This window comes from Phodopus roborovskii, unplaced genomic scaffold (assembly GCF_943737965.1).
Source record: "Phodopus roborovskii unplaced genomic scaffold, PHOROB, whole genome shotgun sequence".
NCBI classification, from domain to species: domain Eukaryota; kingdom Metazoa; phylum Chordata; class Mammalia; order Rodentia; family Cricetidae; genus Phodopus; species Phodopus roborovskii.
The window spans coordinates 24,522,696-24,549,651 of NW_026126571.1; the positions used below are offsets into that span (position 1 = coordinate 24,522,696).

Below are 26,956 nucleotides of genomic sequence, written 5' to 3' on the forward strand. Positions count from 1 at the left end.
TCGAGAATCAGGGCTGGAAAGCACTGGAATTTCAGGGTTGTTTGTTTCACAAGTATAACCTAGCCTATCCTGAACTGAAACACTTTTACAGTCTCTGTTGGAGCTTTTCTGTTTTTTTTTTTTTTTATTTGATTTCCTTGTCAGCAACTGTACTCACATTAGTTTTATAGATGACACATTCTTTCATATTAGCTATAGTAACTATAGAGAAATATGATAATTTTAGAAAACAACTCCATATTTGACTCTATGCTAACTTTATTTTCCAGGTAATCTGGACCTGACAAAATGTTTGCCAAAGCGACTCGGAATTTCCTTAAGGAGGTTGATGCTGGAGGGGACCTGATCTCAGTCTCACACCTGAATGACTCTGATAAGCTGCAGCTCCTGAGTCTGGTGACCAAGAAGAAGAGGTATTGGTGCTGGCAGAGACCCAAGTACCAGTTTCTGTCTGTCACCCTGGGAGACGTCCTCTCAGAGGGCCAATGGGTCAGTCCAGGTATGTTTCCATGTGCAGATACAGTGACTAGTCCCAAACAGAGTTCTAGGCATCTGGAATGGAGGTGGTGTCTTACACTGAGTTCTTTCCTTGTCCTTGGTTCTCTGGTGGTAAACAGATAAAGGGTTTTTTCTTTCTTCCTTTCTTCCTTCTTTTCTTCCTTCCTTTTTCCTTCCTTTCTTCATTTTTCTTCCTTCCTCTCTCCCTCTCTCTTCCTTCCTCCCTCTCTTTCTTTCTTTCTTCCTTAATTTCTTCCTTCTTTCTTTCTTTCCGCTCTCTTTCTTTCTTTCTTTTTTTTCTATTGAGACCTGTCCTGGAACTCACTCTGTAGACCAGGCTGACCTCCAACTCATAGAGATTCGCCTGTCTCTGCCTCTGTCTCCCAAGTGCTAGGATTAAAGGCGTGAGCCACCACCACCTGGCAAGAATATCTATTCTTAATGAGCCCAATTATGCACTCCTAAAATGAAATGTTATAACTTAGTGTTGTAAAGGTGATAGTCAGTTTGGGTGTAGAATTACGTTGTATCCATCATGAATGTTACAGCCACTTGGCTTCCCTATACATCATTTGGTTTAGTATCGAGACTAAAAATGCTGTAGACTGATCAGAGGGGCAGCAACAGTTCTGTTTCTTACATAATAACTTCTGAGCGGAGCAGGGCAGTCTCCCACGATGGTCTGTAGAGGGCTTGCTAAAGAGACTGGCTTGGCATTAATTGTGGCAACTGGTAAAGTCCCTGCGTAGATATTGGGGCTCTGGTTTACTTTTCATTGGCTCCAGTGCGAGGGGAACCTGGGCTGGTGCTGTTTTACTTTTTGTGTGTCTATCTGCACCCCCTCCTGTGTGTGTATGAGAGAGAGAGAGAGAAAGAGAGAGAGAGACAGACAGACAGACAGATCCAGAGCTAGTGTGAGGAGTGAAGGTTAGAAGCCGGTCTTGGGTGTCCGTCCTTATCCTCTTGTTTGAGACCAGGCCTCTAGCCTTCCGGCCACCTTGTATACCAGTCTGATGTTGGGTGGCCCAAGAGCTTCTGGGGATTCATTATCTGGTTCTCATCTCACTGCAGGCACACTAAATCTAAATTTATAAGTTCCAGGGATTTGATCTCTGGGTCTCATGTTTGTGTGGTGAGTGCTTTTACTGACTGAGCCATCTCTTCAGCCCCATCTGGGCTTCTAATCAGTTTGTACAGATGTGTAATAGAGAAAAAAGGGGGACTGCAGATAGGCTGGACATTTGTCAGTAGGCAGAGAACACAGGATTGTCTGTGGTACCCTCATCCAGTTTCTACCACATAACTAACCTTTGGTCAATGACAGACTGTGTTTATGTTGGGATTCCTTACGATTACATCTGCTAGTGAGGTCTGCGCTATAAGCTGTCTCCACGATGATGAAATCGCCCACAGATGCTTCTCTGACAACTTGACCCTGTTGATAAGCAACACATGGCAATGTTTATAAACTATGCAAAGAGATGAAAGAAAAACTTCATAATATAACATCACATGTCAATGTCCATTAATAATTAGGGTGTGGTCTTTTTTTAAAACCTCATCTAATGAAAAAAAATTGTGTGTGTGTGCGCGTGCGTGCGTGCCCACGCGCGCGCACATGTGGAAGCCAGTCAATAGCAGGCGTCTTCTGTAACTCTCTGCCTTATTGTTTTGAGCAGGGTCTCACTGGACTTGGGTCATACTAGTACAACCTGGGCTTTTCTATGATGACTGTAGATCTGAATTGAGGTCCTTCTTGCTGTGAAGCGAGCACCTGAGCCTTCTCCTCAGGCTCTATACCTAAATAGTGTTTACAAACAGAAGTAGAAGCATGCTGCATACAATTTTAATATAGTCCTCATTTTATTTATTTAATAGATACAAGTTTTCCTCTGAAAATTTAGATACGTGTAATTCTATTTCAACAAACACATAATATTTCTTTGTGTATGTATATCTTAATTTGATTAACTATTCCAATTTTATGCTTAGTAAATAAGGCCGCAGTGAACATTTTTGTTTGTGGTTTTCTTTTAGCTTGCTTTTGAAGCAATTGCATTAACATCCTTTCCAAGCTTCCTGGACCAGAGGTTGGAAACTTCCTGAAACTTGCTATTCCTTGTTATCTCACTTCCTGGGATCCAGTGATGTGTGACGGATTGACAGTTGTTAATTGTCCGATGAAACCATATATAATTTTCTCCTTCACAGTAAAGTCTTGTCATTTTGTGTTGCATGTCTACTAAAAGGAAGGGGAGCTAGAGTTACTCTCTCAGAGCTGCAGTCTCCACTCTTGCTTCCAGTGAGCCTTCCTGTCAATGCTGCCCTCAGCCAGTCATGGGGCTGCCACAGAATGGGAGGATGAATGGATCTGAATTTCATGCCATCCCCCAAATATTAGCTGCTGTTCTCATTTCTGTGACAAAATATCAGACAGGGGGCAACTCAAGAAGGAAACAGCGCATATATATATATATATATATTTTTTTTTTTTTAATTTATTTTTTATTTTACATATCAATCCCAGTTCCCCTCCCTCCCTCTCTCTCTCTCTTACCCTCTCTGCCCCCTCATATGCACCCTGACCACCCTCCCCTCCCATCCCCTGACCCCAATTCCACATGTAGGGCAATGCCATCCAGGTGGGGTCATATAAATCTGTCAAGTCATTTGAAGTAGGGACTAGGCCTTCCCTCCTGTCTCTAGATTAAGGCAGTTATCCCTCCATGGGGGATGTGTCCTCAAGGTCCTTTTGTGCACCAGGAATACATCCTGGTTCCACTGTCTGAGGTCCCTTAGACTGCTCAGTCCTTCTGGCTGAGACCCCTGTTCAGGGGATCTGAGTCAGTCCCATGCTGGATTCCCAGCTATCAGTCTGGGGGCCCGTTAGCTCCTCCTTGTTCAGGTCAGCTGTCTCTATGTGTTTCTGCAACCTAGTCTTGTCCTCTCCCTCTGCATCTGGATTCCAGTTTGACTCAGTGTTTAGTTATGGGTGTTTGCTTCTGTTTCCAACAGGCATTAGATGAGGGCTCCATGATGGTGGATAAGTTAGTTGTTGATCTCACTATCCGGGAGGGGCATTTATGGTAGCCTTTCCACAGCTGCTCAAATTGTTAGTTGGTGGCAGTCCTATAAGTCTCTAGACCTTTCTTTAGGTTCAGTTTTCTCTTCAAACCAATAATGGCTTCCTCTTTTATGTTCTCTCTCTCTCTCTCTCTCTCTCTCTCTCTCTCTCTCTCTCTGTCTGTCTTCTATTCTTACCCTGACTCAATCTTCCTAGTCGCATGTGTTTTCCTCTCCTCTCCCTCGCTTTCTCCTACTTCTCTCTCCATTCACTGCCCCCTCCACTTCCCATGAGCTCTGGGGGACTTGTCCCTTCTCCCTTCTGTGAGGGACTTTATATGAATCTCTTAGAATTCACCTTGTATCCTAGTTCCTCTGGTGGTGTGAATTATAGGCTGGTGATCCTTTGCTCTAGGTCTAAAAATCCATATATGAGCAAGTATATACCATGTTCCTCTTTTTTGTGACTGGGTTACCTCATTCAGGATGGTTTCTTCAAGTGCCATCCACTTGCCTGCCAATTTCAAGATTCCATTATTTTTTTCTGCAGAGTAGTATTCCATTGTGTAGATGTGCCACATCTTCTTTATCCATTCTTCAATTGAGGGGCATCTAGGTTGCTTCCAGGTGCTTGCTATAGTTGAGCACATGTCTTTTTTGTATGGATGTGGATCATTGGGTATATGCCTAAGAGGGGGATTGCCAGGTCCTGTGGTAAACTAATTTCCATTTTCCTGAGGAACTGCCATACTGATCTCCAAAATGGCTGTATGAGTTTGCACTCCCACCAGCAGTGGAGGAGTGTTCCCCTTTCTCCACATCCTCTCCAGCATAAGTTGTCATTGGTGTTTCTATTTTTAGCCATTCTGGCAGGAGTAAGATGGTATCTCAAAGTTGTTTTGATTTGCATTTCCCTGATAGCTAAGGATGTAGAGCACTTTCTTAAGTGTCTTTCAGCCTTTTTGATTTCCTCTATTGAGAATTCTTTCTTCAGTTCTGTACCCCATTTTTTAATAGGGTTATTTGGTGTTTTGTTGACTAGTTTCTTGAGTACTTTGTATATTTTGGAAATCAGCCCTTTGTCAGATGTAGGATTGGTGAAAATCTTTTCCCAGTCTGTGGGCTGCCATTTGGTCTTGTCCACTGTGTCCTTTGCCTTACAGAAGCTTCTAATTTTCAGGGGGTCCCATTTATTAATAGTTGATCTCAGTGTCTGTGCTCCTGGAGTTATGTTCAAGAAGCGGTCTCCTATACCAATTTACTCAAGGGTACCTCCTGCTTTCTCTTCTAAGAGGTTCAGTGTGGCTGGATTGATGTTGAGGTCTTTGATCCATTTGAACTTGAGTTTTGTGCATGGCGACAGACATGGGTCTATCTGCAGTTTTCTACATACCCTCATCCAATTGTGCCAGCACCATTTGTTGAAGATGCTGTCCTCGCCCCATTGTATTCTTTTAGCTGTTTAGTCAAAAATCAGGTGTTCAGAGGTGTATGGGTTAATATCAGGATTTTTTATTCAATTCCATTGGTCTACCTGCCTATTTTTGTGCCAATACCAGGCTGTTTTCAGAACTATAACTCTGTAATAGAGCTTAAAGTCAGGGATGGTGATGCTTCCTAAAGTTCTTTTATTGTACAGGATTGTTTTGGTTATCCTGGGTCTTTTGTTTTTCCATATAAAGTTGATTATTATCCTTTCAAGGTCAGTGAAGAATTGTGCTGGGGATTTTAATGGGGATTGCATTGAATCTGTAGATTGTTTTTGGCAAGATTGCCATTTTTACTATATTTATCCTACCTATCCAAGAACATGGGAGATCTTTCCATTTTCTGGTATCTTCTTTAATTTCTTTTTTTAGAGCCACATAGTTCTTATTATATAGGTCTTTCACTTGTTTGGTAAGCGTTCCCCAAGATACTCTATGTTGTTTGTGGCTATTGTAAAGGGTGATGTTTCTCTGACTTCTTTCTCAGCCTCTTTGTCATCTGAATAAAGTAGAGCTACTGATTTTTTTTTTTAGTTTATCTTGTATTCTGCTAGTTTGCTGAAGGTGTGTATCAGCCTTAGGAGTTCCCTGGTAGAGTTTATTGGGTCGCTTATGAAAACTATCATATCATCTGCAAATAGAGACAGTTTGACTTATTCCTTTCCAGTTTGGATCCCCTTGATCTCCTTTTGTTGTCTTATAGCTTTAGCTAGAACATCAAGTACAATATTGAAGAGATATGGAGAGAGAGGGCAGCCTTGTCTTGTTCCTGATTTTAGAGGAATCGCCTTAAGCTTCTCTCCATTCAGTTTGATGTTGGCTGTTGGTTTGTTGTATATTGCTCTTATTATGTTTAGGTATGTTCCTGTTATCCCTGATCTCTCCAAAACCTTCATCATGAAAGGGTGCTAAATTTTGTCGAAAGCTTTTTCAGCATCTAAGGAGATGATCATATGGTTTTTCTTTTTCAATTTGTTTATATGGGCGATCACATTGATAGATTTTCGTATGTTAAACCATCCCTGCATTCCAGGGATGAAGCCTACTTGGTCATGGTGGATGATTTCTCTGATGTATTCTTGGATTCGGTTTGTCAGTATTTTATTGAGTATTTTTGCATTGATTTTTCATCAGATCTTGGTCTGTAGTTTTCTTTCTTAGTTGTGTCTTTGTGAGGCTTGGGTACCAAGGTTATTGTGGCCTCATAGAAAGAATTTGGCAATGAACCTTCTGTTTCTATTGGGTGGAACAATTTGAGGAGTATTGGTATTAGTTCTTCCTTGAATTTCTGGTAGAATTCTGCACTGAAGCCATCTGGCCCTGAACTTTTTTGGTTGGAAGGCTTTCGATGACTGCTTCTATTTCATTGCAGGTTATAGTTCTATTTAAGTTGTTTGTCTGTTCTTGATTTAATTTTGGTAAGTGATAATTATCCAGAAATTTGTCCATTTCCTTTGAATTTTCAACTTTTGTGGAATACAGATTTTCAAAGTATGACCTTAAAATTGTCTGGATTTCCTCTGTGTCCATTGTTATGTTCCTCTTTTTGTTTCTGATTTTGTTAATTTGCATGTTCTCTGCTTTGTCATTAGTTTGGATAAAGGTTTGTCTATCTTGTTGATTTTCTCAAAAAACCAACTCTTTGTTGCATTGATTTTTTTTGTCTTGTTTTCCTGGTTTCTATTTTGTTGATTTCAGGCCTCAAATTGATTATTTCCTGGCATCTACTCCTCCAGGGTGAGTTTGCTTCTTTTTATTCTAAGGCTTTCAGTTATGCTGTTAATTCTCTAATGTGACTGTCCTCTGTTTTCTTCATATGGGCACTTAGTGCAATGAACTTCCCTCCTAACACTGCTTTCAAGGTGTCCCATAAGTTCAGGTATGTTGTGTCCTCATTCTTGTTGAATTTTAGAAAGTCCTTAATTTCTTTCTTTATTTCTTCTTTGACCCAGGTGTGGTGCAATTGCATATTGTTCAGTTTCCATGAGTTTGTAGGTTTTCTGCAATTTGTGTTGTTGTTGAATTCCAATTTTAAAGCATGGTGGTCTGTTAAGGTACAGGGGACTATTCCAATTCTCTTGTATCTATTGAGGTTTCTTATGCTCCCTAGTATGTGGTCGATTTTAGAGAAGGTTCCATGTGGAGCAGAGAAGAAGGTATATTCTTTTGTGTTTGGATGGAATGTTCTATAGATGTCTGTTAAACCCAGTTGAGACATAACTTCTGTTAGTTCTTTTGTTTCTTTGTTGAGTCTCTGATTGGTGGTCCTGTCTAGTGGTGAGAGTGGTGTGTTGAAGTCTCCCACTATAAGTATGTGAGGTTTTATGTGAGGTTTGAGTTTTAGTAGCATTTTTTTTTTTTTTTACGAATGTGGGTGCCTTTGTGTTTGGGGCATAGATGTTCAGAATTGAGACTTTGCATTGATGGATTTCTCCTGCGACGAATACGAAATGACTGTCTTCATCTCTTTTGATTAATTTTGGTTTGAAGTCTAACTTGTTAGATATTAGGATAGCCACACCTGCTTGCTTCTTGGGTCCATTTGATTGGAAGATCTTTTCCCAATCCTTTACCCTGAGGTAATGTCTATCTTTGAAGCTTAGCTGTGTTTCTTGTATGCAGCAGAAGGATGGATTCTGTTTGTTAGCCTGTTTTTTTTTTTTTTTTTTTAAATAGATGAGTTAAGACCATTAATGTTGAGGGTAAGTAAGGACCATTGATTATTAATGCTTGCTTGTTTTAGATTTGTTGTTGGCAGTGGTATTGTGAATATATTTGTCCTGCTTTACCCTTGGTTTCTGGTGTAGTGAGATTATCTGTTGCCTACGTCTTTGTGGGCATAGTTAACTTCCTTAGGTTGGAGTTTTCCTTCCAAAACTTTCTGTAGGGCTGGATTTGTAGATACGTATTATGAAAATCTGGTTTTGTCATTAAATATCTTGTTTTCTCCATCAATAGTGATTGAGAGTTTTGCTGGGTATAGTAGCCTGGGCTGGCATCCGTGGACTCTTAGTACTTGTAGAACATCTATCCATGACCTTCTGACCTTGAGGGTTTCCATGGAGAAGTCAGGTGTAATTTTAATAAGTCTGCCTTTATATGTTACCTGTCCTTTTTCCTTCACTGCTCTTAATATTCTTTCTTTATTCTGTATGTTAGGTGTTTTGATTATTATATGTAGAGGGGTCTTTTTTCTTTGGTCCAGCCTATTTGGGGTTCGGTATGCTTCTTGTACTTTCATGGGCATGTCCTTCTTCAGATTGGGAAAGTTTTCCTCAATGATTTTGTTGAATATGTTTTCGGCGCCTTTGAGCTGGGCTTCCTCACCTTCCTCTATGCCTATTATTCTTAGGTTTGGCCTTTTCACGGTGTCCCACATTTCCTGGATGTTTTGTGTTAAGGATTTGTTGGATTACAATTTTCTTTGGACAATGAATCTATTTCTTCTAGTTTATCTTCTGTGCCTGAGATTCTCTCTTCCATCTCTTGAATTCTGTTGGTTATGCTTGTGTCTGTATTTCCCGATCTTTTGCCCAGTTTTTCTGTTTCCAGCATTCCTTCAGTTTGTTTTGTCTTTATTTTCTCTATCTCACTTTTCAAGTCTTGAACCGTTTCCTTCACCTGCTTAATTGTTTTTTCTTTGCTTTCTGTCCTTTTCTTTACTTTCCTAAAGAAATTTGTTCATTTCTTCCATTTTCTTGTTTGTTTTTTCTTCCAATTCTTTAAGGGATTTTCTCACATCTTCTTTGAGGGCCTCTATCATTTTTATGATGATAATTTTTAAGTCATTCCCTTCTGCTTCATCTGCTGTGTTGTGTTCCAGTCTAGTTGGTGTAGATTCCCCGGATTCTGGTGGTATCATGCTTGTCTTTCTGTTGTTAGGTGTTTTCTTGTATTGCTGTCTTCCCATAGCTTCTTCTAGTAGGTGTTGTTGGGGTCTCCCCCTCTCTCTATGGTACTTCTCCGGTGGGCTTAGGTGGGTCAGAGGTTTGATGTCTGTAGCTCTGGGTGGTCCAAGCTTTCTAGGAGGTCTCTCCACAGGCAGGGGCCCAGCGATGGGGGTCAGCGATCAGGCTCCAGGAGAAGACTGGCAATGGGGGTCAAAGATCCCGAAGGCTGGGACTCAAGATGTTCCTTGTGCCTATAGGCAGATCTGGCCTGGGCCTGGCACTCTCCAGCTGAGGCCTCTTTAGCAGAGGCCCTGCAATGGGGGTTAAGGATCCTACTGGCAGGAACTCTGAGTGGTCCTGCAGAGATAGGCGGATCTCTGGGAGGGGCCCGGAGCTCCAGTAGAGGACCTGTGTTGGGGGGGGTCACAGACCAGGCAGGTGGAAATTACGGGTGGTCCTGTGTGGATAGGCAGATCTGGCATGTTCAGAGCCACTCCCGGAAGTTCCCCTGAACCACCCTCTGTCCCTGTGCTCAACCAGAGCAGTGGGACAGTGGGCAGGGTAGGGCACAGGGTAGGGGGAAGGCAGGCTCTCGGTGGGGGTGGGTGGGGATGTATCAGAGCTCCAAGAGTGCTCTCAATGGGGACAGGACAGAGGGGCAGGGGGATCCAGGGGCCCGGGCAAGGGTGTAGGGGAGAGGCAACCCGAATTTGTTCCAGACTCACCTCTAGCCAAGGCCTCTTAACTAGAATTCCTAACCTGCGTGCACTTCCCCAGTGCTGTGAATACAGGCCTGTGCTACCATGCCCAGTTTCGGCAATACTGTGGATTGAGCCGGAGCCTTGTACATCCTGCACAGGTGATCTCCTGACTGAGCAGAAACAGCATATTTTAAGACACGATTTGGGGGAGTTCTAGGTGAGGAAGTCATGGCAGGGGCCTGACACATCTTGCTGGTCACACTGTCTCCACAGCCAGCAACTAGGGAGCCATGGATTTTAGCATTTGGCTGGCTGTCCCCTTTTTATTCAGGCCAGGACCCCACCCCTCAGAATGGTGCTGTCACATTTAGGATGAATTTTTCCACCTCAGGTGACCTGATCTAGACAACCCTCATCAGGAATGCATGGAAGCTTGTATTCTAGGTGATTCTGGAGCCTGACAGGTTGACAGTAGCAACCATCACTCCCTCTCTACCCCCAGGTCTTATATACTTGAGAGTGGAACCTCTTTTGAGTAGTAAATAGCTAAGCACAACTTGGCACAAGAGAGAAAACACGAAACACACCAAGGGCCGCTGAGTACTGGGATTTCTCTTTGTGATGTTGAAATGACAACTTGGTGGCATCTTGAAAGATTATGCAGACTTAAGTTAGATTGGTGATGTCACTGGTCACCGCAGATAACAGATCGCTGAATATGACCATTATTTGAGGTCAGAGCTCAGGCTGGATCCTGGGTCCCACTGGGGTCAGAGCTAGGAAGCAGGGATGCAGGCAGCATCGCATCCGGGCGGCATCGCTGCTGCTTTTCCCCACTCGTGTCCAGCTCTGGCGTGAGTGTTGTGAAGGATAGGGAGGGGGAAGATGGTGATTGGATTGTTGGTGGCTCACTGATAGCCTGATGCTCCCCTCTTTCAGGTTACAACCTGATAAGGAACTGTGTAAAAGTGGCATCATTTTTGCAGATGTGTCTAGGATGACATTTCATTCCCGGTTTCTTCTATCTGCCGTGTGATCAGTTCTGGGAACTGTTACATTTTGAACCTAAACATGTACCCCCTAGTCTAATGTTTTCAATGCCTGGTTTCCAGCTTATGGCTTATTCTGAGGGCAGTGAACTCATGGGAGATGAGACTAGCTGACAGAAACATGTCACCAGACAGGGGCCTTTGTAGGTTATACATGGCCTCTGGTCCTGTCACACACTCCATGCCTGTGGTAGTGGGTGAGTAGAAAGAAGTCTGTCAGCTTCCAGGTGATTTGGAATCCCTTCTGAAGATCAGTCTGGAGCCCAGGAGATACTTGCGTGAAGGACATGAAGAGGCAGAATGTGACGCCCACAGTGGCTCTTCTGTACCCTTACCAAATGGTGGGATAGAGGTTGTATTTTTTAATGATTGTATCATGGCAGGTTAAAATGGGGGCAGTGGCCTGGGGGGCACATATTTGTAGTAGAACATATGGCTTCTATATATAAAACCCCCAAACCAATACAGAGTACCCAAGAGAGAAAAGAGAGAGAATAAAACAAAAAACAAAAACACAAAATCCAAGGCTGGTAGTTCTCATGAGGGCTCTGAGCAGAGGGTGGGCCCTGAAGGCCCCCTGACAGCTCTCACTTGTATGTGGTCAGATGGAGAGCCTCGGCATAGCTGGACATTTGACTGTGATGAGGAGTGAGGTAGTTTCCAGCTGACTTGATTGACAGTGGAATCCCAGGTAGTACTGCTTTGCTCCTTAGAGTCTGGAAAAGCAGGACAGAAAGCAAGCAAGTCTTCAGTTTTGTGTGCTTTGGAAGGGGACTGATGGGATGGGCATGCCTGGTAAGGAACTGAATGTCTGGCTTGAGCTCAGATATAATAATAAACATTACATTTGCTGGAGATGGTGAGGAGGAGCGGGGCTGTTCTTCAGGATGGGTGGCGGGAAGGAAGGACGAACAAGGCAGGAGGATCTGCCATGCTAAATTGCTTCCCTAGTGTTTGCAACAGTAGTGTGGGCACAGATGTTCACTCATCATCCTCCGTTTTCATCCCCTTTCAGTCTTTACCCCAGCTGGTGGCCATCTTAGTTACTTTTGATCCTTGCAGGGACAGAAGTTCCTGACCAAAACAACCTAAGAGAGAGTTTATTTGGGCTCACACTTTGAGGGTGCAGTCCATGATGGCAAGAATGGCTTGGAAAAGGGAGCGGGTCACATTATGTCAGCAGTCAGCTATGTCCTGTCCCTGTAGTCTGGGACAGCAGCCCATGGAATGAAATGGTGCCTTCTGTATTTAGAATGGTCGTTCCTACCTCAGTTAACCCAATCTAGAAACCCCGTCCTAGGCATGCCCAGAGCTTTGTCTTCTGGATAATTCTAGAGCCTTTCAAGTTAAGAATCAATATAAACCATCACAGCGGCTAAAGAGGTGCTAAGCACCCTAGACTCTGATCAGTCCACAGCTGCGCTCGATCAGCACGTTAGCATGCCGACTGCATTTTACTAACCGCCCACACAGTACAGCTGCCCACTTACCAATTGGAAGCCGCTGTGGCTTCCCCAAGAGGGCTGCTGGGATGCAGGGCAGCCCACAACGCTGAGACATCTTAACTGCTTTCAGATTCCTCTGCTCTGTTCTTTCCAGTGGTTGTGGAGTCGGACTTCGTGAAATATGAAAGCAAGTTCGAGAACCATATGAGTGGGAGCATCGGAACGGTTGTGGGGAAGGTCAAGCTGAATGTCGGTGGCAAAGGCCTGGTGGAGGGTCGCTCTTCTTTTGGGACCCTGAGGAAGCAGGAGGTGGACCTGCAGCAGCTCATTCAGGATGCAGTCGGGAGGTAAGGGGAGCTTTGTTCCACGTGTTGGGCCTTTGTACATGTGGTGGCTGAAGGTCATTTGATTGGACCTCTGCCAAAATGTGGACTTTTCTAAACAGCACGGGTTGAAGTAGCCCTGCAACTTGTGTGGGAGCGCATTCTTTATTTTAGAGCTTACTGACTGCTTTTATCCGAGAGTAGAGACCTGGGAGTCAGTTCCCTCCCCCAGTAGTGTTGGAGTCAGGTCAGTGACTTTACCCGCTGACCCATCGTGTCAGCCCCTGGTTTGTTTATGGGGTTTTGTTCTCATTTGTGTTCATTTGAGACAGTTTCCTTGTGTAGCCCAAGCTGTCCTTCTCCAGCCCTGTGAATCCTGGAGTTACAGGTCACAGCCTGTTCAATGCATCAGCGCTGGTTTTGTTGGTTTGATGTCGGTGCCGGATCTTGAACCAGGGTCTGCCACACTCTGGGCGAGAGCCGACTGCATCACCAGCCTCCATATTTTTAAGTATTAATGTCAGAAGCAGGGAACTCCCAAGTCTACTTTGTGTCTGTATTTCTCTTGTATATTTTTAAGTATTAATATCAGAAGCAGGGAACTCCCAAGTCTACTTTGTGTCTGTATTTCTCTTGTATATTTTTAAGTATTAATATCAGAAGCAGGAAACTCCTAAATCTACTTTGTGTCTGTATTTCTCTCGCGAGGAATAGAGCAAGTGCAGGGTTTCAAGGCGAAAGGCTGGCTGGTTACCATCTTGAAGGAAATCCTGTGTTTATTCATCTTTATCCCAGGATAACTCATCATTGTTGACATTCTGTATTGTGTCAATTCAACAAGTAATTCTACTGATTGAATGTGATATAATCTCTGTACTGACGATGCTGCAGCAAGCAAAATGCTGTGACTTCTGCCCAAATTCTAGCGGGAGATATTCCAATATGTTTTATTTAACCCCGCAGTTAAATAAAACACGCAGTAGACGGATGAGCTTGGAGGCATGGGGGAAATGTAGCAATGGGGGATAGGCCTTTACAGTGAGGCCAGAGAAGACTGGAGAAATTGGTCTTAGAACAAAGAAGGGGAAAACAAGCCCTTTACAAGGATGCTGTGTGCTGTGACAGGGTAGCTGCCCCAGAGAGACCCAGGGGGAGGCTCGAGAGACCAGGTTCCTCAGGACCTAGAGGCCACTGGAAAGACTCTGCCTCTCACTCTGAGTAAGATGGGACGTTCCCAGAGATGCTGAGCAGGGAAGTGACATGTTGACTTACTCTTTAGATGGATCCTCTTGGCAACTGGATTGGGAGGAGAATGGATGTGCAGAAGCCAGGGGGCAACTGAGAAGTTAGTGCAGCGGTCCAACAGAGATGGTATTTCTTTGCATACTGAGCCATATGTGCATCTCTGTGTGTCATTTTTATCATCCTTTCACACTTAAGACAGGAAACTCAAATGCAAATGCATATGCATCAATGGAAACGTCATTTAAATTCAGGTGTAGGTCACCTATTGCTTCTGAGGGTCTTAGGGCTGGGGTGTAGGTCAGTGGTAGAGCACTTGACTAGCACATTCAAGGCCCTGGGTTCTAGCCCTGGCAATGCCAAAAACAACAACCCAAAGATAGCAAGTCCTTACTCTTAGAATTCTAAAGAATGATGTGCTTATTGAACAAAGCTATGTTTTAAATTAACAAATAAAAAGTAAAACATAAAAAACATGGCAAGCATTTGGTGGGCAGATTTCATACAGGCTGCCCTGTTTAATGGACACAAAAGGGCGCCAGCAGGAATTTGATCCCTCCTGGCTTTTCCCGGGACTCCCCCAGGCCCTCATTCTCAGCCAGAGAACTTGTGGGTGTCTTTGGCAGTACTGGGTGGGAGGCACAGTCACTCTGTGGCTAATCCTAGTTTCCATCCTCTGTTGCTCTTTTCAACAAACACACCTTCCTGCACTGGACATTGGGGGAGTATTATTTATGTGAAATCAAAACATAACTGGGCAGTGTTCATTTTCTTTGCTAAATCTGGTGACTGTTTTGGAAGATGGAGGACAGGAAGGCTGGGAAAGTCCAAGGCCTTTGTTCCCAACTCTTTACCTGGCCCCTTTTAGCTTCGGTTTGCAGTTTTGTCATTTCTATTTCAGGAACCAGAGTTGGGCAACGCTGTGCAATCACATCTCCTGATGGAGGATTTTAAAGAAAGTCTTCACGATTCAGGTGTAAAAGCTGCTGCTAACAGGAAGTGGGGGGTGGAGGGTGGGGATCCTGTGAGCACCTGTTGGAGAAAAAGAGGGACGAGGAAGGGCGAATGGGAGGGTCATCTTCAGGGCACCTACTATGTGCTGGCCAGTGGCTATTTATTGTCTCATTTTCCCTGAGCAGCTGACTGACTGCTTTTGTGTGTGAGGGAGCTGAGGCCTAGGAAAGGAATTGTTTATTCTCAGTGAAGAGTTCGGTCTGTGTGCTGCAGCTGGGATGCAACCCCAGATTTCTTGGTTCCAAGCCTCCTGTTCTTTCCTCTAAACCTTGCTTGAACTGGTGGAGGTAAAGTGATTTGGATGTGATGTAGGGCACCCTTGAGGGTGTTTCTGGGTGAAGCATGGGGTGTGCTTTGTCCTCTCCCGGTGCTCAGGAAGCATCTGGCCTGCTCCCCCCCCCCAACATGGCTGAGATCACCTGGGAAGACATTTTACCCATCAGCGGCTGGTGTGATGGGAGAAGGGGCGGTTTGGGGAGTTAAAGAATGTTAAAGAATACATGTCAGGATGCATCCAGTGGTAGAATGTATGATTGGCATGTGTGGGCCCTGGGTTCTATCCCTAACCCTGAAAATCAGAAAAAAAAAAAAAAAATTGGTGTAGTACCTGGACCCAGGAGGTATCTTATCATGAGAGCTAAAGGTGAACTATGTGGGAAGGATGGAGAGGTACTTGCCTAGTCTTAGGATAGATCCCAATCAAGCTAGCATTCCTGTGATTTCATACTAGAGCAATAAAATAAATTCTTATCTGTGTGGTCTGCCCATCTTTGGACTCCTGGACCATCACCAAGGTTGATAAGTGCTGTGGATGCAGCTGTGGCCTTGGGCACAGTAACAAGTGATGCCTCTGCACTATATGTTCTCAAGGGCATATTTGCAGCCAGGAATTTTTATTTCAGTCATTTAGATAAGGTATCATCTGTATACAAGTTTTGTAGGCTCTAAAAACCAAAGCATTAGCTCTGGTGTATAGTTTTGTGATGCAGGTCACTTGCTGAGTTTGCTAAAGGTCCCTGGATTGAACTATGTGGCACCTTAAGAAAGAAAAAAGCCCAAGCATTAATTGCATTGCCTGCAGAATGTATCCACATCTCAAACTACATTCTCTCTTTGAAACCATACCCACATATACAGAAGATTCATTTAGAATTTGGGGAGTCGTGCTTATAGGTACCAGCACTGATTGCTTTGAATGAGCCATGGTTTTTAGCGTAAACATTCTGGATGGACACTATCCTAAGATATATGCCTTCTATTTCTATACATGGAGACTGACAAATGTATTGAGAATTTCCAAAACCCAGATTTGTGTCTTAGTATTTGGATCCAATATTATTTTGTAAAATCTCTTGAAAAAAGTGTTATATTGTCTTCTGTCATCCAGCTGCCACTTGTCACTGCCTTAAGTCTAACAGGCTTACTTTACCGTTACCAGCAAGCACATCAAATCTCCCAGAACCTGGAGAACCTCATTCCTGACAAATAACTTGGATGGACTTAGTAAGTTGTGCTGGCTGCTGGCCTGGCCCTCCCCAGACGCCATGGTCTTGGGACCTCTGGAGTGTCTAGATGTGAGTGGACACAGCAGATCTCTCCCTGTGAGGTTGGGCCTTGCTTCTAGCTATATTAGCATGGAGGATTTGGGGGTGTTTGTTTGTTTGTTTGGTTGGTTGGTTGGTTGGTTACTTGAGGTATGAGTTAAATGTGCATAAGGGCACATCTGATTTTCATTATTTACCTTGCTTTTAAGCAGATTTTGGTACAGCTGACTATACTTGTCTGTATATAGATGGTAATTAGAAAATTGGTGCCTAAAGGACTCTCCGTTAATTATATAAATTGATATATTGTGAAGGAGATGATGTGGCAATAAGTCTTCACAATTACTCAGAATGTCTTAAAATGATATGGAGCCCAGCCCAGCTACGTATTTTGCACACACTAAAAACAATGGTACCCTGCTCTGTCTCTTTGACCTTCCTGGAGGAGGCGAAGGACTCTTGTGAGTACTGGTTCAGTGTGGACACTTATTTGACTTAGGAGCATTTTCAAAGGGATCATGTCTTGCTTTTTAAAGAACATGTGTAGCAAAGTTGCACACACACACACACACCCCTTTTCTCCTGGGTTCATCTCTGTGGAGAGCATTTGGTAGCCATGCATCCATTCCTTGCTCTCCCCCGCTCATTCTTTTTCTCCATCTCCTTTTTCTTTGCTCCTCCTTTGGGGCAGCACGGGCACAGTGAGAATGATTAAAGTGAGGGCACTCTAGGCCAGCGCAGCCAGCAGAGAAACCTTATGCTAATTTCTTAGTGTTAGCAGCCATTTTTAGATTTGTGGTTGGGTGGTAAATTAGGTTCAGTGTGTGTGTGTGTGTGTGTGTGTGTGTGTGTGTGTGTGTGTGAGAGAGAGAGAGAGAGAGAGAGAGAGAGAGAGATTTGACTATGTAGTTCAGCCCTCTGACTCCCAAGTGATCAGATTACAGATGTGCATCTTCACATCTGGAAGGTTTATTTTTTAAAATAAAAAAAAATCATGGAAAGTATGGGATAATGTAGATTAAGGAATAATGCAATAAATACAAACCACTCCCTGTCCACCTCAACAAAACTTAACTTCCCTCCTTTTTCTCCTCTTCCCTTCCTCCCTTCCTCCATCTCTCTTTCCCTCCTTCCCTCCCTCCCTCACTCCCTTTCTTTTATTCTTTCTTTCTTGACAGGATTTCTCTATGTAGCCCAGGATGTTCTGGACCTTACTCTGTAGACAAGACTAGGCTCAAACCCAGAGATCTGCCCCCTCCCGGGGAGTGCTGGGACTGCAGGTGGGCGCCACCATGCCTGGTCTGAACATTTTAATCAGAATCAATACCTAAGGGGCATCTTCTTTTGCCTTAATTACCTGAGCTTCGTTAAGCAAACATGGTTTTTGTGTTTCTCTGACAATTAGATGAGAACATAAACAACCTGTATAGCAGCACCTGGCTCATGGTAAGGTCCCCTTAATGCCTTCACCGTGGTTGTGCGTAGGTTCATTTCTGACACAGTAGAGCCTGGGGGAGATCCGTGCTCCTGCAGGAGAGACACAGCCAGCATGCTGAGATGGGGCAGGGACTGTAGAGCTTAGAAGTGAGGGGAGCTGCTGGCCCCAGAGTACCCTCCTGTAGTTCTTGTACCCCTGGGGTGGGGTGTCAGAGGATGGGCTGGTGTCTGTAGTTGAGCTGGCTGGGTTGCAGGAGCTGGGATTCAGGTGGCATGTGTGTGTTCCTGAAGACTCTCCAGAGTCTGATATGGGTGACAACACCCACCTTTGCATTTCCTGTCTTCCTCTCCAGTCAGTCCCTCCTCAGAGCTCCATGGTGAGCAGTGTTCATCTGCTTCAGTCAAAAAACCAGGATGGGCTATGGCTCCCTCTTCACCTTCTCCTGGTTTTTATCTGTCATCTTCCCAGCTTCCTGACCCTGTCTCTTCCTTTCTTATGGTCCACCTCTCCCCTGTTCCCCCTTTGGCTCCCCAGCAGACAGCCAATCAGATCGCATCCAGCTCAGACTCCCCTGTGCCTTCCCTGCCCCAGGAAGTGGCCCGCATATTGGCTTGGCCACACAGAGCAACATTCCCTCTGTAGAACCATTGCGTGCTCTCCTCAGCCCTCAGGCCTGTCACCTGGCTTCAGTTCCTCAGAGCCACACCCTAAGCTGCCTTCTCCTGGGTCCTATCTGAAGGCCCCTTCACACCTTCCTGCCACACCCTGCCAGTTCCCGACTCTTCATGCCATGGTCTAGACCCAGTGTTCTCTTTAAGAGACACATCCCCACCCTCTTGTTGGGGTGCTGAGCATGCTGCAGGGGTCATCTGCCATGAGTTCCCCATTGTCCATGTGTCCCTCCATTCACACGCCTCTTGTTCAGTGGGATCTGGCAACACACCGAGCACTGCTCGATTGAAGGGACAATTGGTTTATCTTCATTTTACACATGAGGAGTTGATTTCAGAAATTAATTAGTTTGCCTGGACTCAGGATTTAAGGCCAGACCCAGAGACCATATGATTTTTCCAGGCTAGCTGCTCTGCATGGAGCTTGAAAAGGAAGGAAATTCCCCAAGGGGTGATTCAAGCGTTCACCTCGCTCAGCCTTATCTAGCTGCTCACCTTCCTGGGACCACATCACCTGGTGGCAGCTAATTAATTCCATAACCTAAAAGGGTGAGCATCTGTAATTGCTTGGTCATCTTCCCTTTTCATTCTCTCTGGGTTGTTCTGTGCAATGAAGATGCAGCGCTGCCTGAGATGGATGCATCAGAAGCTGGGGTGTGTGTGGGGGGGTGCAGTCACTTAGGGAATCATGTGCAGTTAACATCACCTGCAATTTACAAGCATGAAGCCATCTACATCTTCTTCACAGCTGAGTGAAAGAGAATTGGAGAGAGAGACAGACACAGAGAGACAGAGAGACACACAGAGACACACAGAGAGAGAGGGGAGAGAGAGCATATTTTCACTCTAGCCACCCCTTCTTAGCTTCAGGGGGCATGGTCCAAGGTCTCTAACGTGTGATAAAGCTGAGCATGATATCAGTCCTCTGTTGACTATTTTTGTCATGTACCCATGCACAGTAAAGCTTTATCTATAGACCAGGCAGAGCAAAAGGTAAACTACTAATAAAATAGAACAATATATTGTAACTATGTAACAGTTTAGAGCAATATACCATGACTAAGTTGTGACTCACTGTAAAGTTGGCTGTCTTACTGTGTTGCACCCCTCCTTAGGGTGGTGAGTCTTGATAGAAGCCTGTGTCATCAGGGGAAGTGAGATGTGCAACTTGCCATAGCCATGACTTTGTAGTTAGATACTGACAAGATTAACACCATTTTCCCTTCAGTTTCACAGGTGGATTTGCCTTACTGTTGGCCTCGGCACATGCTGGCTTCCCTTATTAACTTGAGAACTTACACTTTCCCATCAAAGGAAGCATGGCACAGCATATTTTGGGCATACCCAAACTGCCATCATCACTTCCCCTTTGGGGTCATTACTAATTAAAATGGAAGTTACTTGAACACAACCACTGAAACATTCCAAGTCAGTTTGGTAACCGAGGCTGCTGCTAGGTGACTCCCTAGGAAGTAGCATATACATTGTATGCATGGATACATTGTATGCAGGATGATACATAGCCCAGGTGTGTCTGCATGATAGTTCACTGCAATCCTCAGAACAGTGAGAATTTACTATTTTAGACTGTAGTTGACTTCATGGAACTGAAATCACAGAAAGAAGAGAGGAGTTGACTGTATACTGGAAGAGAGGATGTCAGGTCACAGTAGTTAAGATTTCTAGAAGTTTCTGTGCTTCCATCCAGGTTGTGCATCACAGTGGTTGATGTTTCCAGAATGTCTGTCCATTGCTTTAGGTTGTTGTAGTTTGGTTCTAAGTGTCCCTCACAGTTCACCTGTTAAAGGTTCCCAGCCTATGATAGTACTAGGAAGCAGAAGAAGTTAGATTATTGGAACTTGTCCTCAGGGGAACTACTGGGGACCTCTGCTCCTCCCTTTCACTTACCTTTCTGGCTCTCTGGAGAGGAACAGGACTCATGCACCACATACTGGTTACATGTCATGCTACACAAATGATGGGACCAAGCAGCCACAGAGTGAAATGGTTGAGGTCCTGAGCCAAGATACTACCACCCCTGAAGTCAGAATGAACCTTCCGTCCCTCCCTCGTGGAAATCACCATTGGTGGCCAGTGGGCAGGTGACTGTTCCTGGATGCTCTGTTGCCAGTGTTCCCTGAGCTCTCACAAGGAGCTGAGTGGAAAGCAAGCAAGCTGACTGCTTGCTTGTTAAGAACCAAACATGGATTAAGCTGTACGGGGCCCAGCAGGACCTCAGGAGGAAGAGGAAGATGCGGGCAGAGTTTCAGAATTGGGTAGTGCTGAATTGTTGAGACCATATTCTACCCACAATGACCTGTGCCCTTTGGGTCCATGACTTACAAGGTCTCTGTGCCTCTCTGTGAAGTATGGATGGCATTACTTCATGAATAGTTAGCATGTCTTCTTGGAAAGAACATTTCTTACCCCGATTAAGGAACCATCCCGAGGTAGGAGTCCTGGTTAGCTCAGCATTGGCGTGGACCCGGGTAGCATCTCCACCTGTTAACTGCCTCAGCAGCTGGAGTTTCCTTGCTTCTAAATGTCAGTTTATGTTGTAGACAACAAGGTTCAGGTATACACAAATGACTTGTTATGTGTGACTCCTTTTAAGTGGCAGAAACATCTTCCCAACATAGCATTTCCTGGGTCCCAATGGACAGAATTGTTCCCTAGTCCTTAAGGACAATATCATGGCTACAGCTGGCTAGAGATGAGTCAAAGCTCATGGTAGGACTGGGCCAGACTCCCTCCCTGCAGCCCATGGCTCTTCAGCACCTGTCCTAAAGGATCCTGTACTCCAGGTGTGGGGGATGGTAGCCTGCCAAGTGCTGCCTGCAGCTCATGCCTTGGGAATAGAGGGCTGAATGCCTCCTTCCTCTGGCAGTCCTGGAGCTCACAGACCTTAGGTGATAGGAAGCAGTGTCCCCAGGGGGTAGGCAGGCCACTGAAAGACAGTGGCAGGAGCAGGGGCCTTCGTTCTGGGACTCTAGGTCACAAATGAAACCTTGGCCATGGGCTTGGGCCTGTGAACTTGAGGAGGCTGGTTGTAGGCAGGGCTCCCTTCCCATGGGCTTAGGTCTATGAACTTGGAGGGGGCCGGTTGGGAATCAGCAGGGCTCCCTTCCCGTTGTGAAATGTCAGGAGGGCAGTGCTGGGGAGTTTAGAAATGATGTTCGTACAGTTTTCATACCTAGAGCTGGTGTGTGCATCCATTTGCTTTTCTTTTGACTGTAGCTGTAGCTGATAAAGCAAAGCCGTCTGGGAGAAATCCCCCACCTGCCATAGCTTTAACCATCAATACAGATCATCTGTGGGCTGGTGATTCCTGCTTAACACTCACGGTGGGTGGCAGGCTCTTTGTTTATGGCGACTAGCTTTTTTTTTTTTTTTTAAATCTCCTGCCATTTGATTTTTAAAATTTAAATTAAATTTCTTTTGAGGATTTCCTTCACATGTCCTGTATTCCCGACTGCCTCTTGGGTTCATGATATTTTCTTAATTATTGTTATATATGTACACGTGGGTGTACATAGATGTAACCTGTTAAGTCCATTCAGTGTTGCTGGTGTGTGTGTGTGTGTGTGTGTGTGAATGTTCAAATCTGACCACTTAGCAGGCTCCTTTTAATGTCCCCATCTTATTTCTGGGATGCCGTCAAAATCAATTCTTTCAGTGCTCTTTTAAATTTTTATTGATTTTATTTTATATGTATGAGTATTTTGCATATATATATTTATTTTTGCATATATATATGTATATATATATATTTTTATACCATGCCTAATGCCCATGGAGGCCAGAAGAGGGTGCTGGAACCCTTTGGAACTGGAGTTACAGATGGGTGTGAGCCATCATTGTGGATTCTGGGAATCAAACCCAGGTCTTCTGCAAGAGCAACAAGTGCTCTAAACCACTGAGCTATCTCTCCGGCTCCACTATTTATTTATTTATTTATTTATTTATTTATTTTCCAGTCATAGAAACGGAACTTAGAACCAGCACATGCTAGGCAAGCCCCCTCCTACTCAGTAATAGTCTCAGCCTTGAACCAGGGTTTTAAATGTTTTTGACTCTTGGAACTTAAGCACATAAGGGAATATAATATTGTAACTGAACAAGTTCATTGGCCTATGGTTTCCACTCGCTCTTACTGGGAGATCTGTTGCATGGTAATCCTTGCCATGGACTAAGGGAGATTAGAACCGTGGGCACAACTCCAAGCTATTTTGGGTCTGTGCTTGAGGACAGTTCCCACAAGGGGCCTTGGAGCCACTCCTGATGCTTAGGGTCATGCAGTGTTAGTAGGAAGAAGAGATGAGCAAGGATCCCATTAGAGATTATTTTGCACAGGGTCAAATGGGCATCTGTTTTTTGCCATCTCCCCTTTGTTCCTAGCAGGTCCAGTGTTTGGCCTCCAAAATATGGCAGCACTATCTTGGAAACCAGCAAGGTGATCTCTTCCCAGAAGGGCTTTAGAATGGCTCCTGTTAGCCTCATCTTAGCCATGGACCTTGTGTGTGGATGAGCTTCTATTCCCTTTCCAAAGCTATGACTGTCCCTAAAGACCTCACTGGGCTCAGCAGGACTTGGAGACTTGTCACCAGAAGCAAGGAGCTCCATTCCTGCCAGGAATACTTCATTTGTGTTTTGGGGTCTCAAGGGGAATGTGGGCCTTTATACAATCTTGGGATGGTCTGGCTGAGATTTTCCATTTAAAACAATGTAACATTAGCTTAGAACACTTTGCAGTTTAGCAGATTCTGATTGGGGAACATTGCAGTGTAATAAAGTGCTCCTTAGATTCTTGGTGGGTCCCTCAGTGGGTCCTCTATCTTAGTTACGGGTTGTGGTCCACTCACTCTCATCCCACGCCAAACCCATTTTCAGACCTGATGGGAGGCAGCAGCTGGAAGAGAATGTTGGGGACATCTGGGGTAACATATATTCTGACAGGTGGGAATGCTGGTGCTTAACTTTAGACTCTTGTCATCATGTCCAAAACACAGTGTAAATGCCACACTATTAACAGACAGGTTTTAAAAGCTGAGACACAGTATCTGTGCATCTTTATGAAGTATATTAAAGTCAGTTGGTATATGTAACTAATGGATGATATGCAAATCAGGGTGACCTGCACAGCTGTTTCGTCCAACAGTAAGCATTGCACATTCCCCCAGTCATTTCTAAGTGTGTTTGGATCACAGTGCTCTCATAGTCAACCATGTGTTAACGAAGGTCCAGAAGTAATTCCTCATTTTTTTTTTTTTTTTGTGTGTGTGTGTGTGTGTGTGTGTGTGTGTGTCATGCTTTCAATCCTTCCTTTGCTAAAGGTAGCCTGGGCTGTTTTTGCTTTAGTCATTGTGAATACTGCTTTAATAAGCACAGAGCTGCAGGTATCATCAGCATCATCTGGCTCAGATACTAACATGGCTGTTGGATAGTATGATAGTTTTATTTTTAGTTTCCCAAAATGGTCATGATAACTTATATCCCCTCAGCTGTGCATGAGTTCCCTTCCCTCCACAACTCAACAGCATTGGCTATTTTTTGTCTGACAGTGGCCATTTGCTGGGGATGAAATGATTCCATGTGGCGGTTTGACTTGTGTTTCCCTGTTGATGAGGGAGACAGCCTTTTTTTTTCATAGGTCTATTGGCTATCTCTCTGTTCTCAGCTTTGATTCTATAGCCCATTTTCAAATTGCATTGTTTTTGTGGGATTCAGCTTTTTGAGCTCCGGTGTGTGCCGGATGCAGCCCTTTGGAAGAATAGCTGGTGGGCATTCCTCATGCTCCAGTCCCTTGGCTTCATAGTCACCTCTTAGTCTGATAGAGTCCCACCTCTGTTTTTCCCTTTTGTCTGAGCTTTTGGAACCTTGTCTAAAACCAGCCAATGCCTTTGCTGATTGGTATCTTGAGGGCTTTCCTGTCTTTACATTATCAGTTTCAGGCTAATCCTCATGACTTTATCCATTTTCAGTTGGCTTAAGCAGGGGAGAGAAGGGAATCAGATTCTCTTTTGCATATGTATAACCAACTATGACACCATCTTCTCTCCATAATATATTCTTGGCCTCTTTGTTGAAATTCAGGTGGCTGTTTGATCAGATTAGTTTCTTGGCTCTCTGTTCCATTCCATAGTTTCTTGGCTCTCTGTTCCATTCCATAGGTCTGTTTTGGGTTTCAGCAAGTACTGTAGCTTTAAAGTTAGTGAGTTAGATGGCTGCTTCCTGCATCCCTCTATCCTAGTCTCCTAGGGCAGACTAGCTCAAATGTATTGTGTAGTTCAGGTGGGCCTTGAACTGACTGTCCTACCTCAGCCTCCCAATGGATGACTCTTCAGGCTCACACACTGCTAGCTACAGAGTGTGATTTGCAGTGAGGTGTTTTCTTCAAGATTGCTTTCATTATTCTGGGACTTACACAAACTATAGGGTTTGTTTGTTTGTTTCTTCCCTCACTCTGTATCCCATTGACTTGGAACTCACTGTGTAGCCCAGACTGACCCAGACTTTGTGGCATTCCTTCTGTCCCAGCTTCACAGGGGCTGGGATTACAGGTGTGAGCTATCACCCTTGACTGGCATGGGGTTACTTTTCTTAGTTCTGTTCCAGAATACTCATCACTGTGGTGTAAAAATGGTGCTAGCTTCTGTGTATTGACTTTTTTGTCTTGTCACTTTGATGGATTTGTTTGTAAGTTCTAACAGCTTTTTTAAAATTATTATTGATTTTTGTTTTGTTTTGTTTAACATAATACTCGATGGGCTTCACCTGACAGCTTTTTGGCACTTAGGTTTCTCTCCGTATAAAATCACATCATCTGCACGTGCCTAATTTAACTTGCCCTCTTCCCCTTGCCCAGTTGCTCCTACTAAGACATCAGTACTACATTAAATAGAAACATGGCACAGGCATTCTTGCCTTGCTCCTGATCTTAGACAAAACATAGTGACTTCTCCCTAGCCACTGTGATTTAGCTGTGGGATTTTAACATACTGCTCTTACTGTCTGAGGTGTGCTCTGTCTTCGTCGTCTGTGGAGTTTCTCTTTGCACAGGGGCTATGTAGCTTTTGCAGAGCCAGCTTTACTTTTTTAAGATGGGAAATGGCAGTTTCTCTGGATTCATGTTTTTGCATTAGCCTGTGTGATTCTGCTGCTTTTGATCAACACCAGCATGACTGCAGGGGGTTCAGGAGTAGAGGCTGTAGAAGTTGACGAAGGCCCTTTTGTGTCTTTGCAGAGGACGCCAGCTTCCATGGGTCTGTGTCTTCAGGCCCCATAGAGCCAAACCCTGATGGCATTAGTGCTTGTGATAGTGGCTGCCATAGTCTTGGAGATGGAAGTTGAGGTTGGGTTTTCTGCAGGTCCCTTAGAGAAAGTGCAGCTGATACCAATAGTACTGACACCTGTGGCTGTGACCCCTATAGATCCTCAGGGTAGACATGGGAAATGCCTCAGCCTGGGGCACTAGCAGTCACAGGGTAGAGTGGGGACAGTCTCTGCTCTGAGGGTGGGCGTTGGTGGTTCTGTGGTCAGTTAGAGTGGCAACTGTGGTTTGAGGTTTCGAAACCCAGCATTATTGCTTCCCGACCTGGCCAGGACGCTGAGGGCAAAGCGGGGGGGGGGGGGGCAGGGGGAGGGGGAGGGGCTTCCTAAGGTCCAGAGGGGTGATTGCAGTTGGTGATTCTACCATGCCATTGGTAGTGACAGTCATGGATTTTAGGGTCTATTGCATTTTTCCAGGTCCTAGGAATGGCAGATGAGGCTCTTGTCCCAGTCCTCTGTAGTTGCAATTTTCTTTGGGTCACTAGCCAGCTCCTAAATAAAGACATGGAGACTTATTAATTATGAGTGCTCGGCCTTTGCTTAGGCTTGTCCCACTAGCTCTTTTAACTTAATTTAACCTGTTTCTATTCATCTGTTTCGCCTCAGGGCTCTTTGCCTACCTTTCATTCCATATGTCCTGCTTCTCTGCCTCCTCCTTGTCTGTCTGGCCCATGGCGTCTCCTTTTCTTACTTTTATCTCTGGAGCCTAAACTCCTCCTCCTACTTACTCCCCCTGCCTGGAAGTCCCACCTCTGCCTCCTCTCTCACTATTGGCCATTCAGCTTTTTATTAGACCAGTCAGGTGCCTTAAGCAGGAATTGTAAAACAGTAACATGTCTTTGCATAGTTAATCAAATATTCCACAACAGCTCTTTTTGTCAGAAACCCAGGGATTATAGTGAGATGTCCTTACCTGGGTTGGGCCATGCACAGGTAACATGTAAGCCAGTGGTATAGTATGACCTCCCTAGGATCCTTGGGTCGAGCAGACATGGAACTCAGGCTTTTGGTATCTGGAGCTCATTTGAAGGCTATTTAGCATGTCCCTAGGTCACAAAGAGCAAACTCTGGTGGATCACAGCTCAATGAACCTGTAGATGCTGTGGAGATACAGAAAACAGATGGGTTTTCCCACATTCTCAGGGACAAACTTGGCTAATGCCAGAGTTGTTTTTTTTTTTTTTCCCACCAGCAGGTTCTGCCCCATGACAAGTACCTTCCACAGTCCCCACTAGGAAAGTGTAGGTATGCCCAGGTAGTGT

At 44.6% G+C, this 26,956-nt stretch overlaps 1 protein-coding gene across 1 annotated transcript in view; it reads left to right on the plus strand.

The window, feature by feature from the left end:
- The first annotated feature begins 273 nt into the window (after window positions 1-273).
- Gsdme (gasdermin E) overlaps window positions 274-26,956 on the plus strand; it is a 51,113-nt gene continuing 24,430 nt past the window's right edge. The window contains exons 1-2 of the mRNA XM_051203075.1: window positions 274-499; window positions 12,288-12,480. Coding sequence (XP_051059032.1) covers window positions 289-499; window positions 12,288-12,480 — 404 coding nt within the window. The 5' untranslated portion in view covers window positions 274-288. The remainder of the gene's footprint in view (window positions 500-12,287; window positions 12,481-26,956) is intronic.